This window comes from Sinocyclocheilus grahami, unplaced genomic scaffold (genome assembly GCF_001515645.1).
Source record: "Sinocyclocheilus grahami isolate Dianchi unplaced genomic scaffold, SAMN03320097.WGS_v1.1 scaffold461.1, whole genome shotgun sequence".
NCBI lineage: Eukaryota > Metazoa > Chordata > Actinopteri > Cypriniformes > Cyprinidae > Sinocyclocheilus > Sinocyclocheilus grahami.
Window position 1 is genome coordinate 474,040 of NW_015505640.1, and position 18,781 is coordinate 492,820.

At 37.7% G+C, this 18,781-nt stretch overlaps 2 protein-coding genes across 3 annotated transcripts in view; both read left to right on the forward strand.

The window, feature by feature from the left end:
• slc1a4 (solute carrier family 1 member 4) overlaps positions 1-8,288 on the forward strand; it is an 11,701-nt gene extending 3,413 nt beyond the window's left edge. The window contains exons 3-7 of the mRNA XM_016234994.1: positions 1,428-1,594; positions 3,122-3,355; positions 4,437-4,631; positions 5,022-5,156; positions 6,925-8,288. Of these exons, the coding sequence (XP_016090480.1) occupies positions 1,428-1,594; positions 3,122-3,355; positions 4,437-4,631; positions 5,022-5,156; positions 6,925-7,189 (996 nt within the window). The 3' untranslated portion in view covers positions 7,190-8,288. The remainder of the gene's footprint in view (positions 1-1,427; positions 1,595-3,121; positions 3,356-4,436; positions 4,632-5,021; positions 5,157-6,924) is intronic.
• Positions 8,289-9,724: 1,436 nt separating this feature from the next.
• Positions 9,725-16,992, forward strand: LOC107552940 (centrosomal protein of 68 kDa-like). 2 transcript variants are annotated; one of them, XM_016234993.1, is made up of 7 exons: positions 9,725-9,822; positions 11,492-11,906; positions 12,691-14,079; positions 14,161-14,283; positions 15,977-16,073; positions 16,573-16,701; positions 16,893-16,992. In XM_016234993.1, the coding sequence occupies exons 2-7, from the start codon at positions 11,571-11,573 to the stop codon at positions 16,913-16,915; spliced, it is 2,097 nt and encodes a 698-aa protein (XP_016090479.1). In that variant the 5' UTR covers positions 9,725-9,822; positions 11,492-11,570; the 3' UTR covers positions 16,916-16,992. The 2 variants fall into 2 exon arrangements, with proteins under 2 accessions (XP_016090479.1, XP_016090478.1); XM_016234992.1 differs by having other exon boundaries at positions 11,524-11,906.
• The last annotated feature ends 1,789 nt before the right edge of the window (positions 16,993-18,781 follow it).

The window sequence follows — 18,781 nt, forward strand, 5'->3', positions numbered from 1 at the left end:
AAAACTCGCGTTTGAATCATCAGTGGCAAATCCTTTAAATGAAAACGTACTTACAGTCTGTGAGTCAGAACAGTCGGCATTGTAGTCTGCTCTACCGGGATCAGTAAACAGTCCTCCATAAAATGTGCCGGCGATCCACAGCACTAAGTTGACGTATTTCCTCAGCGACCAGCACAGATCAGCTCCAGGCATGACGAAGCGGATATCGTCCTCTTTTGAAAGACCAAACAAAGTAGTTTCGCTTTCACAACAAAAATCACAGTGGCCTAGCGTGAGCGAAAGCCTCACGCTAAGCCGGGCAAGAGTGAACTGAGGCGGCGGGGTCGAGAACGGCGGTCCCGGCGAAGGAGCGGTGAAAACGGTGAAAGCCGATCTGGCGATCCACAGCACTAAGTTGATGTATTTCCTCAGCGACCAGCACAGATCAGCTCCAGGCATGACGAAGCGGATATCGTCCTCTTTTGAAAGACCAAACAAAGTAGTTTCGCTTTCACAACGAAGCACACAGCATCTTCAGGACATGGCGGCAACGGCAACAATACTACAGTGAGAATAAAAGTTACGCCTTCTTTTTTTGCGTGAACATTTTGGCGGCGCTATGCAAATCTTCCCACATAGGGAGGTAGATATGTGGGGGTGTGTTCGAACGAGCCATTTTAGGTAGATGTGGCTGACTCTTAACTTTTATAAAGAATATCTCTTTGGATTTGAGACTCTAGTCTTTGCAACTTTACAGATCTTCTTTATGCACCAAGAGTTTGTAACACTCCAAAGAGAAAGGAAAAAATGAAATCGCATCATATGACCCCTTTAACACAGTTGTTTCACATCTGAACTACACTATGTATAATTGGGTCTTCGTTACATCCTGGCTCAGCTGAAATATCTCATATCTGCTGATGCATGGGCAAATATTGTGGGCAATCCCTCAGAACGCTTGAGGTCCATAATTGCTTAAGTAGGACTTACAGAACAACCAGTACTGTGTGCCAAGTGATGAGCCATGCCTGGATGTGCGATAAAGCCCAGAACAAGAGCAGGATTCAGTTGAACGATAGCTCAGTCCCATCAGATCTTCATCACACCACTGCCTCCACCGCTGAGCGAAAGTTTGTCTGAGAGCCAAGCTTCATCACATTTCGTCTTTTGAAAGTCACTTGTTCTTGCACGGTCATATCAAGTTCAGTGACAGGGAATATGAGTGGGAAAAATAGTTAATATAGGTCAATTAGCAAAATCAGCATTTATCAGAGCACATTAATGTCACATTTTGTTGCTTGGTTTTGTTTGGTCATTTTGTTTGGTCAACTTCTAATTTAGTTTGCTATTGCATTGTTCACCTTTGACCCAACTGTGAATGGCAATATCATAACATTTGATTGTCCAATTATGTAAGCCAAAGACAAATATGTTATGGTGATTTTCAGGTTCCCTATGGAGCAGATGCCGATGGAATGAATATTTTGGGCCTTGTTCTCTTTGCTATGGTTTTTGGAGTTGCTTTGAGAAAGCTTGGGGCAGAAGGAGAGGAGCTCATTCGCTTTTTCAATGCCTTCAATGAAGCCACCATGGTACTGGTGTCCTGGATCATGTGGTAAGTAAAGACCTTTGATCAAATTGACATCTAATCCAATAATATAATATAATAGTCACAATCACCAGCTGAAGTGCCCTTGATAACCATCAGAGGGCACTCCATCCCATACCTCTGTCATAAAACTGCACAGGGACATGAAGGTTGAGGAACCAAATGCAGAATTTATTAAAGCGGTATTCCACAATCAAAGTTCAAAAACAGGTTAAGGTCATAACACAGGCAATCAGTCCAAACAATAGCAACAGGGCACAAACACAGGCAAAGGGTAATCCAAAGACAGACAAGGAAACAAAACCAGGAACCAAGACACAGGAGAACCAGGCAACGAGGCATAGAAATGCAGTGTAGACACATACAAGACTTAACAATGAATGACAAAATGAACCAGGCTTATATAGGGTGAGCAGACAGGGTTAACCAGGCAGTTGCAAACAATGAGTGTGGATGTGTCCGGGCAAAGGATTATGGGAAATTAAAGGGTTAGTTCACCCAAAAATGAAAATTAGTCCATAAATTACTCACCCTCAAGTCATCCTAGGTGTATATGACTTTCTTCTTTCAGAGTTATATTAAAAATTGTCTTTAATCTTTCAAGCTGTTTCATGGCACTCAGCGGGTGTTGCGTGCATCAGTACAAAAGTTAAATAAAAAGCGCCCATCCATAAAAAAAAATTGTCTCAAGCTGCATTAAAGTCATTATTACGTTTTTAATATGGATATTTTTCTTACAAAAACGCATCGATTTGCTACAGAAGGCCTTTGTTCACCCTCCGGAGCCATGTGAGCTTTTTTTTATGGATGGGCGCTTTTTATATAATTTCTTTTGGATTGAAGCAATGCAACACCCGCTGAGTTCCATGAAACAGCTTGAAAGATCAAAGACAATTTTTAATATAACTCTGAAAGAAGAAAGTCATATACACCTAGGATGACCTAGGTCTATCTATCTATCTATCTGTCTGTCTATAATATTTAACATTTATCATTTTATACCTTATAAAACCTAAGTTGTACCATGCATATCATGTATGATACATTCTGTTGTTTTGTCCTTCAGGTATGTGCCTTTTGGCATCATGTTCTTGGTTGGCAGTAAGATTGTGGAGATTAAATAAAAAGCGCCCATCCATAAAAAAAAATTGTCTCAAGCTGCATTAAAGTCATTATTACGTTTTTAATATGGATATTTTTCTTACAAAAACGCATCGATTTGCTACAGAAGGCCTTTGTTCACCCTCCGGAGCCATGTGAGCTTTTTTTTATGGATGGGCGCTTTTTATATAATTTCTTTTGGATTGAAGCAATGCAACACCCGCTGAGTGCCATGAAACAGCTTGAAAGATCAAAGACAATTTTTAATATAACTCTGAAAGAAGAAAGTCATATACACCTAGGATGACCTAGGTCTATCTATCTATCTATCTGTCTGTCTATAATATTTAACATTTATCATTTTATACCTTATAAAACCTAAGTTGTACCATGCATATCATGTATGATACATTCTGTTGTTTTGTCCTTCAGGTATGTGCCTTTTGGCATCATGTTCTTGGTTGGCAGTAAGATTGTGGAGATGGAAGATGTGGTTCTGCTGGTCACTAGTTTGGGGAAGTACATTTTTGCCTCTATCCTGGGCCACATCATCCATGGTGGCATCGTCTTACCACTTATCTACTTTGGGTTCACTCGTGCAAACCCCTTCAGTTTCCTGTCTGGCCTCATCACACCTTTTACCACTGCCTTTGCTACCTGCTCCAGGTAATTTGTTATATTTCTACACTCAGGAGTATTTCTGAAGTCCTATAAGCAGGACAATTTGGCCTCCAGAATGTGACTAAAAAGCTTTGTTTCCTTTTTTCCCTGGAACTACTAGTCTTGCTAAATCTTTAGAAGTGTTGCTGAAATGCAAAAACGTTGATTTGTTGGCAAAGGGCCCATAATCAGATTGACAAAATAAGAGTCTTGAATGTCTTTTCCATATTTTGATGGTTTATTTGCAGTCTCAGCCCTTTTGGACCAATCCAAAGCAATGCTGTAATTGTTCAATAAAACTATAAAAAAATATAGCTGAAATAAAATAAAATATAAATATTAGATGAAAAACTTCAACTTAAAACCTTAAACGACAAATAGAAATGTTGTGTTGACATACCGTGGTAACTAGGAATTACACAAGCTTTAGTCTGGATCCAGCCCTTACAAAGACCGAGATGATGCCAACCCCTCAGAAGACCTCAGATGATGCCAACCCTGAAACAACATAAACTACCAAATTTTGATCACAAGTTTGATTGCAACATATAATCATTGCTGTTAATAGTGTTCATCGTCTGTTTGATTATGTCATTAACTAAATTTTACCATACATTTCTGCCATATGTACATCAATTTGACATAGTCACCACTGACAAGCTACTACTAAATATATTGTAGAAACTGAATTTCCTGTAAAGCTGCTTTGCAATGATTTGTATTGGGAAAAGCGCTACACAAATAAACTTGAAATGAATTTAATTGAATTAACTTAAACTAATAAGTTTAAGCTGAAGTACTAAAATTGCTAAAACCAAAATAAAAATATATTAAAACTTAAAAGAAATCTTAATAGAAAATAAATTAACAAAAGTACATAACAAAATTACTAAAACCTAAACTAAAATTAAAATGAAAATAACAGAAAATATAGAAATGAAAACTACATCAAAACATCAATAGGATATAAATAATACAAAAATATCACTGATTCAAAGTTATGTCATTAAAATGTAGTTATAATTTTTTTCCACATCTATTTTGCCATTACATACTCAAACCCTGTCTGTTTTTTGTGCATGTGCAGCTCAGCGACACTGCCCACCATGATGAAGTGTGTGGAGGAGAACAACGGTGTTGACAAACGAATCAGTCGATTCATTTTACCGATTGGAGCCACTGTTAACATGGATGGAGCAGCCATTTTCCAGTGCGTTGCGGCTGTGTTTATTGCCCAGCTCAACAACGTTGAACTCAACGCAGGCCAGATCTTCACAATCCTGTGAGTGTACATCTCTATGAGGCCTTTTTTTCAGATTTTTCAGTATTGATAGATCCCCAGAACATTCTTGTATCTATTCTGGTTACATTCGATATGTGCTCTATATCTAAACAAGGCAGAGATGCTAAGCTTGATCTAAATTTACAAGCAACACACACTCACTTTCTGGAGCCTGTCCCAGTGTGGCAGGTTACGCTGTTGAGTGTGTAGCGAGCGATGCAGACCTGAGGCTCTGATGGAGGTTTGGATGATGATAAATATGAGCTATCAGCATTCTGGCTTTTAGAATCATGGCACTTATCTCCAGGGAATTTGTTTCTGTAATAAGTGAGCTGTTAATCACTTTGGATAAAGCATCTGCTAAATGATTGCTTATTTGCTTATTCAAAGGGTGACAGCCACCGCCTCCAGTGTGGGAGCAGCAGGTATTCCAGCTGGAGGGATCATCACCATCGCTATCATTCTGGAGGCCATTGGTCTGCCTACCCATGACCTGTCGCTCATGTTGGCTGTGGACTGGATTGTGTAAGACAGCTTCTTCTTATTATTCAGTATCAATAAATTATTAATATAGGCCTATGATATATTGATTAATTGTGTATCTCATATAATCTCATATATCAATATTAGCTGAGTGTTATTGAGTCGCCATATCATCGTCAAATTTACTGGACAGGAGATATATATTAATAATTAAATTTTTTAAATGTATTTTTAACTATTTAAATGTTGTTGTTGTTGTTGTTTTATTAATCACAATTAATACATAAGGTTTAGGTTTTAGGGTCCTGAAAAACTTTTTTTTTCACAAAAATATTAAGCAGCACAATTGTTTTCAACACTGATATTGGAAATAAATGGTTCTTGAGCACCAAATCAGTATATTAAAATGATTTCGGTGGATCCTGTGACACTTAAGACTGAAGTAATGTCTGCTGAATATTCAACTTTGTCAGGAATAAATTATATTTTAAAATATATTAAATAGAAAACAAAAAAATAGCTGTCGTAAACTGTAATAATATTTCAAAACATTACTGTTTTTACTTTTGATTAAATAAATGCAGCCTTGGTGAGTATAAGAGACTTCTATAAATAAACGTTTAAAAATCTTACTGAACTATGGTGACCATATTTTAGTTTTCCAAAAAGAGGACAGTTGGTTGGTGGTTAAAGTAGTGCCCAAAGTAGCGTCCAAAGTCAAAACTCAAAATATGTAACTTCCATACCAAAAATACATATTTTACAGTCACTGTTATGCATATTGATCAACACAGCTAAAAAGCTTCCTACCAGTGGCCCTCCTTCACAAAACTTAACAGCACAGTTTTAGGTAGAATGCAAACCTTTAACCCACGGGGGAAAATCAACCCATGGCAACAGTTTAAAAGTAGCCCAATTCCATCTGGGGAAAAAAACGTGGACTTGACAACCCTGCATTCAACACCAGCTGCAGGAGTCCGATTTCACTGATCACGGGTTGAGAGGAGAGATGGCTGACAGACCATGCTGGAGGATTTGCTGCTCAACAGACCCTGAGCTCATTGACAAATATCTGATCTTCCTTTACACAGAGCGATAATGGTCAGAAATTCAGTGGGATCAGGATTAAGAGAACAGTCCCTCGCAGGGATCTACAAAAACGCACACAATGAATGGCGACTGTAGAAAGCAAAGGCTGAATCCCGGACAATTTGGGCGATTTAGAAATCCTGGCCGGATGCATTTTTTAGGTCTGAGGACATGTCCAGGAAAAAGAGGATGTATGGTCACCCTAACTGAACCCAAACTTTTGAGTAGTGGTGTGTATACAGTATATGTAATAGTATAAAATGTAAAATAAACAAATATAAAATAAATATTTTTATATATATACATAAATAGAAAAAAACGTATATAATGCACACTCCCAACATATCATTCTGATAGCTTTGCAGCCTATTTTTGTGTAAAGCTTCACATGGTCACCCTAACTGAACCCAAACTTTTGAGTAGTGGTGTGTATACAGTATATGTAATAGTATAAAATGTAAAATAAACAAATATAAAATAAATATTTTTATATATACATAAATAGAAAAAAACGTATATAATGCACACTCCCAACATATCATTCTGATAGCTTTGCAGCCTATTTTTGTGTAAAGCTTCATAAGAACCTTTTAAAGCTTCTTATCAGAATCAAAAACATTAAAATTAGGCTTTATTCGTACAATATATACATACAGTTTTAAAAAAATGTAGCCCTTAAGTAATCTGTTGTGTTAACAAACTGTGTCTGATGTGTGATCAGAGACCGCACCACCACCGTTGTGAATGTGGAGGGAGATGCACTTGGTGCTGGCATTCTTCACCACATCAATGAGCAAGAGATGAAGAAACAAAGACAACAGGAGCAGCATCAAGAGGAGCAAGAACTGGAGGAGGTGAAGGTGGAGGTTGTGGCTAATGTCAAAGCAGAAGAGGAGACCTCCCCTCTCGTCACATGCCAGAACCAAGGAGACAGTTCCTCACGTGAAACACTCGACGACAAGGACGGTGTGGAGTCTGTACTGTAAAGTGTTGACTGTGGTCTTTCATCTCTTTCTTCTTTAATCTTTCTCACTCTTTTAAAAACCACTATAGACATGATGTCTCCACCAGTGTGAAGTTTACGTCAAATATAAAGTTTATTCAAGTCTGTGAATGGAACATTAATGGTCAGTTTGCTGTTTTACATTTAGTTTGAAGTACTTGAGAGAAGAACAGGTTCTGTTATGATAATCTTATCCAGTTGTGCCAAAATGATTTCTTATTATCGGTTTTTGTGTTTGGGAACATTTCCCAGATTATGTGCAAAGTCTAAAAGGGAACATGTCCAGTCTGCAAGCAGATGTCTAGTGAAGAGATGGATAGTAATGAAAATCATTCAGACTGACCTCTTGCTCTGTTTGTTTGCTATATTTTAACTGACTGTATGAAACATTTACTATTTTGAAGATTGACCGGTAAGTATTTGCTGTAAATATTTGTCTCTAATGGCAAATCCTGTTGCATTGTGGTATAGTCCAAAGATTTATTGGGGACTATATCAAAACTGTGAAATACTCCTGTGAATTCTAGCAGATTCAGAGCTTGTGCTTTATGGTTTTAGTACTTTCAAATCTGGTGAACTTTCAAATTTGAAGTGAACGTCAAGCTCAAAAGATTGAAACAAAACTCAGGGTCACAGGTGATACTGAACCTGATGATGAAAGACACACTGGAGGGCAAACATTTCCTGATAGACCTCCTCCATTCTCTTGTCTACATTACAAATACATGCTGTTGACCCAAGAACGTGGTATCTGGTGACACCTAGTGGTCAGGGGAAATATAAACACTGACTTTGTCTTGACTTTTTGTACATTTTATGCCCAACTTTTAAGTTTGGCCATTAGCTAAGAAGTAAATGATTTTAAACGACAATTTGATAAGTATGAATGAGTTTAATTTATTCTAATTGTTTAGCCTTTTGTAAAAAGATTCAGATGTTAAAGGGTTTACATGAACTAAGCTGTTAATTAGCACTTGATTAGTGTGTTTAATATGCATTTTCTCCTTGTATTTTTCCACTCTCTTTTAACTGTATGTTATTTTGTTACTCTGTGTCTCTGCTTACTATAAATCATAAGCATTTGTGTCTCTGATTTACATGTTGCATTGTTATGATAATCTAATAAGATCTACATTACATTGAATACATAGGCCTATTCCTACGTTTGGGGATAGTTATTTTTTGGTAACTAATAATAATAGAACTGTTTCCTGAGTGGACACAAAGTCATCCAGGGGCGCTTAGGGGCTAATAAGCAAGTCGCTTTTTTCCTCACTGGAGACTTTTGTACACTAAACGTGTAGATAATTATTTAAATCTTTATTCAACATATGTAATCTTTAATATAATTGCAAGGATTTATATGTTTATAATTTATAATTATTATATATGTTTATATTTCTATTCAATTATTTTTAAATCCTCATTCTATAATCACAAACGACTGTAATTTGTCTTTTACGACCAGCGCTGAGAAATGTAACAAGCAAGGCGTGACAAGGTGCTGTTTCAGCAGCAGTTACATGACTGAATAAAGAGCATGAAAAAACTTTAATAAACGTTCTATGATCTCAACCAGTGTGTCCCCCCAAATAACAGGCAATTATCATGCGCATGCGTATTAATATGAAACTCGAGCCGGTGTGACTGGACTATGGCTCGTGCAGTTTTAATGTCTCTATTGGCTGGAAGCGACAGTCTTGCGCTGCTTGACCCGCCTCTGTGTTATGAACCGTTTCCTCCACCGCTTGGATTCCACAACATCAGTGTTTTATTAATCGTATTGTATCTCTAAATTATAAGAACATAGTTCGTGGAGCTGCCGAGGGATTTTCCTTAGCCAAACCCGGTACGTAAACACAGTTTAAGATCAATTCATGCAGGATGTTCAGCTATGAAAGCAAAGTGAAAGTGATGTCGACAGAGGTGTGACAGATTCATATTCCTGGCTGAAACATAATAGCTTAGCATTAATCACTTTGTGTGCTGCTGCTTGTCGTGAAACAATCTGTCATTCATTATTGATGCATATGTAACTCAAGAATAATTGTACTTTCTACGAACATTTTCCGTTCAGGAAAGTTATTCACTAATTCACTATAAATAGCTTTCTCAGGCCACGTATCCTCAGTGTGCATGTTTGTCATTCTTGTTCTTATTTTTGCATACCTTTAGCTTTCCTTGCATTATTAAATCCTAGAACTGTTCAATGGAGCGCTTATGTTGAAGACACACTGTTTCCTCTAGTAGCCTATCTTTGTGTTAGTGTTTAATTACAGAGTCACTGAGAACTTTAGTATAGCGGTTGCAGGTTGTGACTTACAAAACAAGCAGATTGTATATTGTATTGTGAACTGTACGTTGTGTTGTGTTTTGTATTTGAATTGATTTAACAGCGTATTCCTCTACGGTTTCTCAGAGGAAATGTATAATGCAGACACCCTGCCTTCTTTAGACATTGTTTGTCTTGCGCTGCTTGACCCGCCTCTGTGTTATGAACCGTTTCCTCCACCGCTTGGATTCCACAACATCAGTGTTTTATTAATCGTATTGTATCTCTAAATTATAAGAACATAGTTCGTGGAGCTGCCGAGGGATTTTCCTTAGCCAAACCCGGTACGTAAACACAGTTTAAGATCAATTCATGCAGGATGTTCAGCTATGAAAGCAAAGTGAAAGTGATGTCGACAGAGGTGTGACAGATTCATATTCCTGGCTGAAACATAATAGCTTAGCATTAATCACTTTGTGTGCTGCTGCTTGTCGTGAAACAATCTGTCATTCATTATTGATGCATATGTAACTCAAGAATAATTGTACTTTCTACGAACATTTTCCGTTCAGGAAAGTTATTCACTAATTCACTATAAATAGCTTTCTCAGGCCACGTATCCTCAGTGTGCATGTTTGTCATTCTTGTTCTTATTTTTGCATACCTTTAGCTTTCCTTGCATTATTAAATCCTAGAACTGTTCAATGGAGCGCTTATGTTGAAGACACACTGTTTCCTCTAGTAGCCTATCTTTGTGTTAGTGTTTAATTACAGAGTCACTGAGAACTTTAGTATAGCGGTTGCAGGTTGTGACTTACAAAACAAGCAGATTGTATATTGTATTGTGAACTGTACGTTGTGTTGTGTTTTGTATTTGAATTGATTTAACAGCGTATTCCTCTACGGTTTCTCAGAGGAAATGTATAATGCAGACACCCTGCCTTCTTTAGACATTGTTTGATGATCATGTTGTCATGGTAACTGTCAATCAAGCCTATATGACTTTCTATAGGCTTCGCACTGTTTGTAGCCCAAGGATCAGTCTCAGAACAACTTGGTATCCGACTCATTGATAGAATCTGTTTGGCTTCCTTGCTTTACAATACAAAGTAAACAAATTCATACATATAGCTCTGCAAACTGTCAGTAACAGTAACAGACCAGCCATGTGTCGGTTTTAATATGTGTCATATTAAAATTAAAAGGAACTCCGCGAGGGTTCAGTGTAAAAGACACATGATTGTCTTTGTTTGCAGGCAGGCTATGATATTAAATACCCCCCACGTGATCACCTCTCGTAACATGTCATTTTCTTTCGGTTGCCATGGAAACCAGGCGCATCAGCCAATCAAAAAGCAGATCCAGTCTAGTATTCCACAGAGAAGTACAAGAAACTGCTTTGTCTGCATGCTGTTGCATTTATCAGCCTTCATCTGACACATAATCATAACAGTCTAAATGTTACATTTTGCCACAGTAAATATTATTTTTAATTACTAAATTGTTTTTTATTATTACATTTAATTTATAATCTTGATTTTAATTGATTACATTTTTACTTTAAGATTTTTTTTTAAAGATGATATTTAGTCATTCATTAAATCTGTCAGTAGTAGTACTTTTGTAGTTAGGAAATGGACAAAGAGCATTCATGAATTTCAGGCAAGCCTGAACATGCAGCCTTAATGAGACTGCTTATCCAGGGGCCAGTTGCATAAACATAGACGCTGTTAAGACTGTGTCTTACAAACTAGTTTGACCAACTAGCAGTTAGCCAAGGGGTAATCAGTCTTACTTTTTGAATTCACATTAGACCAATCTACCTTTTTGTAACTGACTTTAAAAAGTCTTGAAGAAAAGAAATTAGATGACTAACTTTTAAGACTTGTCTAAGCAGTTTACGCAACCCGCCCCAGATCAGAAGTAACCCTATTAGAGTAAATGAGCCCTGCATCATGTTAGATGACACTTATCACAGAGCCTTGTGTGGTGATTCAAACCTTTGCTTTGCAGTGTTTAATACACAGTGTGGTTATGACCTTTAGCTGTTGCTCTGGCCAAATGAGGAACCACAGAATCTGGAGGTGTTGCTATGGCTCTCGGAGTTGACAAGGCCTTATCAGACACCTCCTCGCAAATGGAGAACAAGAGCTATGGGAGGTGGAAGACCAGGATCCCGGAGTTCATTCACAGCGGTCACACTAGACCCCTCAGTCACAGGGCAGTTGAGAGGACAAGGCCTGCAAATGTCCAGGAGGCCAAGGACTCAGACAAAGAGAGGAGTGACTGCAAAAAGACGGTCACTATGGCACCTGTTTCCAGGTATATGACGGACAAAAGCCTCTATATCATGAGAAAACCATTGATCTCCACACAATGTCAGGTGCCCATCCTGAAGAACTCATCTACACATGAAGACTCAGACAGGGTAAGAATCTAATGAAACAAGTCTTAGTGAGCTGCTTAGGATGTTTTACTGAATTTCCAAATTTGTACTGAATTTTGCATCTGAAGTGGTTGCAGAATGTTTGTAATAATAATTTAAAATCAACTGGGAAGCTTTGTGTGCATCCAAATGTGGATTCAGATACCATCTTGTTAGAGTGCAAGACAGTGTTTCCTGCTGTGAAATCTGATTCACAAAACAACTGACTCTTATGAACCAGCTGTTTTTAAAGAGCCAGTGTGATGCATGAATCTGTTGAACTTTCTGGTGAGTTAGCGGTTTAAAGCAGATTAATTTAGTCAGTTAATCATTCAGAGCTCTTACTGAGCCACAACTGACTCCCTTACTGAACCATGAGTCATTTTTGGTTTTATAAAAATATTAAGCAACTGTTATCAACATTGATAATAATAAGAAATTGTTTTTGAACACCAAATCATCATATTAGAATGATTTCTGAAGGACCATGTGACACTGAAGACTGGAAATTCATATTTGCCATCACAGGAATACATTTTAAAATATATTAATTTAAATTGTAATAATATTTCACAATATTATGGTTTTAACTGTATATTTAATAAAAAATAAAAGCAGCCGTGGTGAACACAAAAACATATAAACCAATTTATAAAACCTTATGAATCAAACTTTTGAAATGGTAGTCTTGTTTAATTATAGGAGCCAATGGCTCCCTGGTCATGTTTTAGTCTGCATCCCAGGATTTCCTATTAACCATTACCTCTTTTTGTCTATTTTTCCTCAGATCAGTTACAAAGCTGATTCCCCTAAAGAAAAGGACAAAAGTCTGTCTAAACAGTCATTCAGAAGTATCCCAGAAGATTCTCCATATTATAAATCCTCCCTACCATTATCTAGAGAACACCTGGATACCACCATGAGCATATCAGACCTCAGACTGTGGTCATGTGATGAGGATCCTATTTTTAACTCTACCAAACGCAGTCTGTCCAGTCCACTTTCAGCTTCTTTGAGCCTCACAGCACCCCCAGTGCAATCCACTCCTAGAAGCACTTCTTACTTGTCCAACCATACATCTGATTTCACTGGAAGGATAAAAACAAGAACAGGTGAGATGATGGACAGAAGAAGAGATTCTATTCTTAACACAGGATCTTCTCAGTCTTACAGTAAGAACCATCGACATGGGTTCAAACACATGTCGCCGTATCAGGCCAACTATTGGGCCTGTGCCATCCCCAACACTATGCCACCCTCTCCAAACCGCAAATCCTCCTGCTGGGATCCTGAAAAGGAGTACCAGGAGCTCCTGGACTACACGTACCCTCTTAGACCCAACATGGCTGGTACATGGGGTTCATCAGATGTGGATCTTCTCTTGCGAGCCGATCCATTGTTGCAAGACTCAGGCATTGAGTTGGACCGCTCTTCCACTCTGTCCGGTTTAGACCTGTCCTATACAGAGACTCGACAGGAATGGTGTAGCCCAGGAACAGCTCAAAAGTCAACTGAGTTTTATGCTCTAAACAAACCACATTCTAAGTCTTTAGATGGCATCGTGTCCAGTAGCCTGTACTCCTCACTAGACCAAGCTGGCTTGTCAGTTGAGAGTCTGGACTGCGATGGGAAGCCAGGGGGCCATTATCGTAAATTTGGCATCTTCTCGACGTTCAGACCTGTCCCCACTTTCATTAGTTCAGCACACATCCTTCCTCGTCCTGATTCGCAGGACGAGTTGGACGAAGAGTTCCTTCGCCTACCAGAACGGCTACAAGAACTTCATGTGCTTTCACAGCAGCTGAGGGACATTAGTAACCAGATGAGCCAAACGGTCATCACCAGCTGGGAATCCCCAGAGAACAAGATCACCTCAGTCAGATCACCAACGGCTCAAGTGGGAAAGCAGGAACCATTCATGGAAGAAAAGGGCGATGAAGATGTTGAAGCAGAAGGGGGATCTGTTTCTGAAGTTCCTCTTACACATTTAGAGAATGCAAAGAAGCCTGATTCCAGAATTCAAATGATTAACCAAGACATGAATAGGAGGAACCTGAGGGAGGTGGAAGCTGTTATGGATCAGCTGAGCAGACTGTCAATGTCAGAGCTTCAGAGGACAATACAAACAGACCAGAATGAAAATGAGACCAAGGAGTCACTAATGCAGCACATTCAGGTGAGTAGAAATTTCTGTTGTGATAGTGAAGTCCTGAGATGGCTGAGAATTTATGAGAACTATTATATTCTTTCTCAATAGGCATTTTGCTCGAACCTAGAAAAGCTGATTCAGTGGCTGCACAAGGTGGTAGAGAAAGTAGAGGTTCTTTCTCCTCCCATGGTTGACTTGGAAAGCGTCAAAGCCTCCTTGGCTGATTACAAGGTTTGTAAACTACACTAACATTCAAAGTTTGGGGTCAGTAAGATTATTATTATTATTAGTAGTAGTATTTATTTATTTATTCATGTTTATTGAAAGAAGGTAATATGTTCGTTCATCAAGGATGTGTTAAATGTATAAAAATTGTATCAAATGTATCAAAAGGCATTTATAATGCTACAAATTTATATTTCAAATAAATGCTGTTCTGTATCCTGAAAAAATTTACCAATGTATTCCACAAAAATTAAGCAGCACAGCTGTTTTTAACATTGATAATAAAAGAAACATTTATTGAGCACCAAATCAGCATATTAGAATTATTTCCGAAGGATCATCTGACACTGAAGACTGGAGTAATGAAAATTACTGAAAATTCAGCTTTGCCATTAAAATAGAAAACACTTAATTTAAATTGTAATAATATTTCACAATATTATTGTTTTACTGTATTTTTGGTTAAATAATGCAGCTTTGGTGAACATAAGAGATGTTTTTTCTTTCAAAAACATTTAAAGGGGACATAACACACACACAGTTTCTACCAATCTCATGTTAATCTTGAGTACCTATAGAGTACTTCATATCTCCGAAGAGTCTTTAGTTTTATCAGATTTATAAAAGACATATACTTCTCTCTGAAAACAATCAAGCTCCTGGAGGCGTGCCGTGGGCGGAGCTAAAGCTAAATTTATTGACTTAAATTTTATTTAATTTGTTCATAAAACATTTGTGACCATGGACCACAAAACCAGTCATAAGCATAATTTTTTTGAAATTGAGATTTGCACATCATCTGAAAGCTGAATAAATAAGCACCATTGATGTATGGTTTGTTAGGATAGGACAATATTTGGCCGAGATACAACTATTTGAAAATCTGGAATCTGAGGGTGCAAAAAAATCTAAATATTGAGAAAATCGCCTTTAAATTTGTCTAAATGAAGTTCTTAGCAATGCACATTACTACTGATAATAAAGTTTTGATATATTTACGGTAGGAAATTTACAAAATATCTTCATGGAACATGATCTTTACTTAATATCCTAATGATTGTTGGCATAAAAGAAAAATCGATAATTTTGATCAATACAATGTATTGTTGGCTATTGCTAAAAATATACCCGTGCAACTTATGACTGGTTTTGTGGTCCAGGGTCACAATTGTCACCGAAATGCCAGGAACAAACAAACCCACTTGCATAACTCTGTTGCTGCCCCGAAAAAACCCACTGCACCCACTGTTCTCTTAACGCCAGGTTATTTTGGGAAGCTGAACAAGGTTATCTTTCCTTCTCAACCAAAAACACACTTCTTTGGTGACATTGTTGATTTTGTGGTCTACAAACAAAATGACAAATCCTTCTCAAGCAAGTCCTGTCCAGCGCTGCCAATGACTTCTGTAACCCGAATGAAGCATGTTGATGGAAGTGCTCTTGCTATAGCTCTGGTTGATTTGTGCCTGCGCTCTTCTTTGGCCATGTTTATCATGAGAATCCAACTCGTTAACAGTGTAAATAAGTCAGAATGTATGAAATAGCATTAGACCTCCCCTTTAGATAAAAATCTTATCGACCCTAACATTTCTGAATGGTAGACCACATGCATCTATTGTAACAATAAGCAATTTAAAAATTGTATTACAAAAGAAGTTCATTCAAAAAGCACATAAATGTGTCACATAATATTTTTCAGAGTTTTCAGGAAGAAGTTCAGGCTCATAAGCCCCTCACAGCAAATGTTCTGCAGACCGGAGAGATGCTTTTGCATTGCATGAATTCAGCCTCTCCTTGTGAGTCATACTACCTTTGTCAAACTATAATGCAATAAGAAAATATTATTTAAAAAATCTCTACCATTCCGCTGCTGTACTGAATATTGAATTGGCATGACTACTTTGAATGGAAGGGAAAAGCTGCATTTTGTTACTGAACCATCAGTAGTGGCTCCAGAGCTGTGAAGTGGTGAAATTATATTTGAAACATTAGATCTTTTTATCTTCCAAAGCAAATATATAATGCCCTCTTTTTTTCTTGATCAGTTGGTATACTTCTACAAGTATCTATACTGCTTTTCAGTTTTAGACATAACCCAATACTCAGTTACATCGGACAGAAACAGGAAACGCTCTGCTTGGAGAATGCAGCCATGCATGCTTAACTTAGGGAGCCGTGCTGTTGCCTAGCATGCTTCATTTCTGAATTCACATCAAGCATGGTTTTTGTCAACACATTATTAGTCTGTAGTTGTTCTCATACTGCTGCTAATATATTTTTTTCCTGATTCCTCAGTTCTGAAAGACACACTGATGCTGATAGAGAGGCAGTCTCACACACTGAAAACTCATTCAGAGTATCTTTTCACCTCTATTCTGTCAGCCATGGACTGCCTCACTGACCCTAGATCTGAGGAAGCATCAGGTAAATTATCTCCTATTATGTATAGTGCCCTCTAGTGTCATCACATGGTTAGAGCTTGTGAAATGAATTGTAAACACTATGATATAAAGTTCACTATTCACATGTAACTTCCAGTTGTCACCTTGACTGTAGCCTCTTTTGATTATTAAAAATGCAGCATCATCAAGTAGATTCTCACTCTTTCTCCACAGAAGCCGTTTTTGAGAATTATTAGGACTCTGAGAAGGTGAACGTCTGGTCTGTTCACTGTCTTCACTGAGACATCCTTTTAGGTGTTTTCACATCATGAAAGTAACAATATAAAAAAAGTTAAATATATGAGTGTCACACCATGTGATATTTCAGTTTTTCTTTTTTAATAAATCTGCAAAAATGTCAACAATTCTGTGTTTTTCTGTCAATATGGGGTGCTGTGTGTACATTAATGAGGAAAATAAATTAACTTAAATGATTTTAGCAAATGGCTGCAATATAACAAAGAGTGAAAAATTTAAGGGGGTCTGAATACTTTCTGTACCCACTGTGTGTGTGTATATATATATATATACCACGACTCCTGAAAAACTTTTTTATTTCGCATCGCCCCATCAAGCTCTCGCTGGATCCGCTCCTCTACTATCAACGAGAGGAACGTCTGTTCTTCCGCAACAGACAACAAAACTTTTTGGTTGTAAAAAAAATAAAAAAGGTGCGCTCGTTCAAAACCGTTGCGTTTGATCCTTCGCTGGCTGTGCTGATTTAAATCTAGCGGTTCTGTTGTGTTTGTGTTGCAAGTTCAGTGACGCAGGGAATGACGATTCTCTCCGGCCAATCCGTGATCAGCAGAGTTTACACGTCACGTTTTGGTAACGGTACGGTTCACTTGGAACCTCAACCGAGGTGGTACTAAAAAAAAGTACCAGGTACTGTACCCAGTGGAAAACCCCCCAAAAGTGAACCGTACCGTGCCGTACCACGCAGTGGAAAAGCGCCATATGAGAGCCTGTTCTAGTACACCCCCAAAACAAAATCAAGATTTGCAAAAGAGCATAATAGGACCCCTTTAACTGATGCTGTAAACTATACAGGGAACCCCTAGTTAGTACATTAAAGGTTAAAATTAACAACACTTTTGTGACAAAACTGACAGAATTTGAAATCTGAGACTTTGTTTCTTATCAAAAGTAACACAACTTATTGTGATTATTTGATGGAAGGAGTGCCATAAAATAATGTTTACTGAAGTTATGTTCACATATTTTGATGTAAGAATTCATATCAGTTCATCAAAATTAAAATTAATTAAGTACTCAATACTGTTAACCCAGCCCTATTCAATAGTTAGCAGACAAAGGTCTTTCTCTGATATAATTTACATCAAAAGATCAAGGAAAATTCACGATAAGAGCAGTGACATAACCCTGCTCTCTCTGATAATGTCCCTAAACAATTAATACGATACCTAAACATCAAGTGTTCACTTTTCTTTAATCACGTTTGTATATTCCATTCATGTCACCTTATTCACAAACAATCATTCATTACAGGATAGAAAGGAACTTACGATTTGAAGTTTGATGGTCTTTCCATCTAATTCTATAGTTCTTATTTTAAAGTCCACACCGATAGTGCTAATGTAGCTTTCTGTATATGTGTCATCCTGAGAGAAGCAAAACAGCAGGTGATTTAGATATTTCAGTAGTCAAATATCTGCCTAGAGTGCTTTGAAGTAAAATATAAATGTATTCATAAAAATTCAATATAAAGGTATGCAAATTTATTTTGGTTAATGGTTTTTATTTTGGTTATAATTTTACTAATGGTTAGACAGTCGGACGTGCAACCCAAAGGTTGCAGGTTCAAGTCTCGGTACCAGCAGGGATAGTAGGTGGGGGAAGTTAATGACCAGAGAGCAAGGGTGAGACCCTTGAGCAAGGCACCGAACCCCCAACTGCTCCACGGGCGCCGCAGCAAAAATGGCTGCCCACTGCTCCGGGTGTGGGTGTGTGTGTGCACTTGGATGGGTTAAATGCAGAGCACAAATTCCGAGTATGGGACACTTTGCTACACATCAATTTTTTTATTTTATTTTATTTTTTTT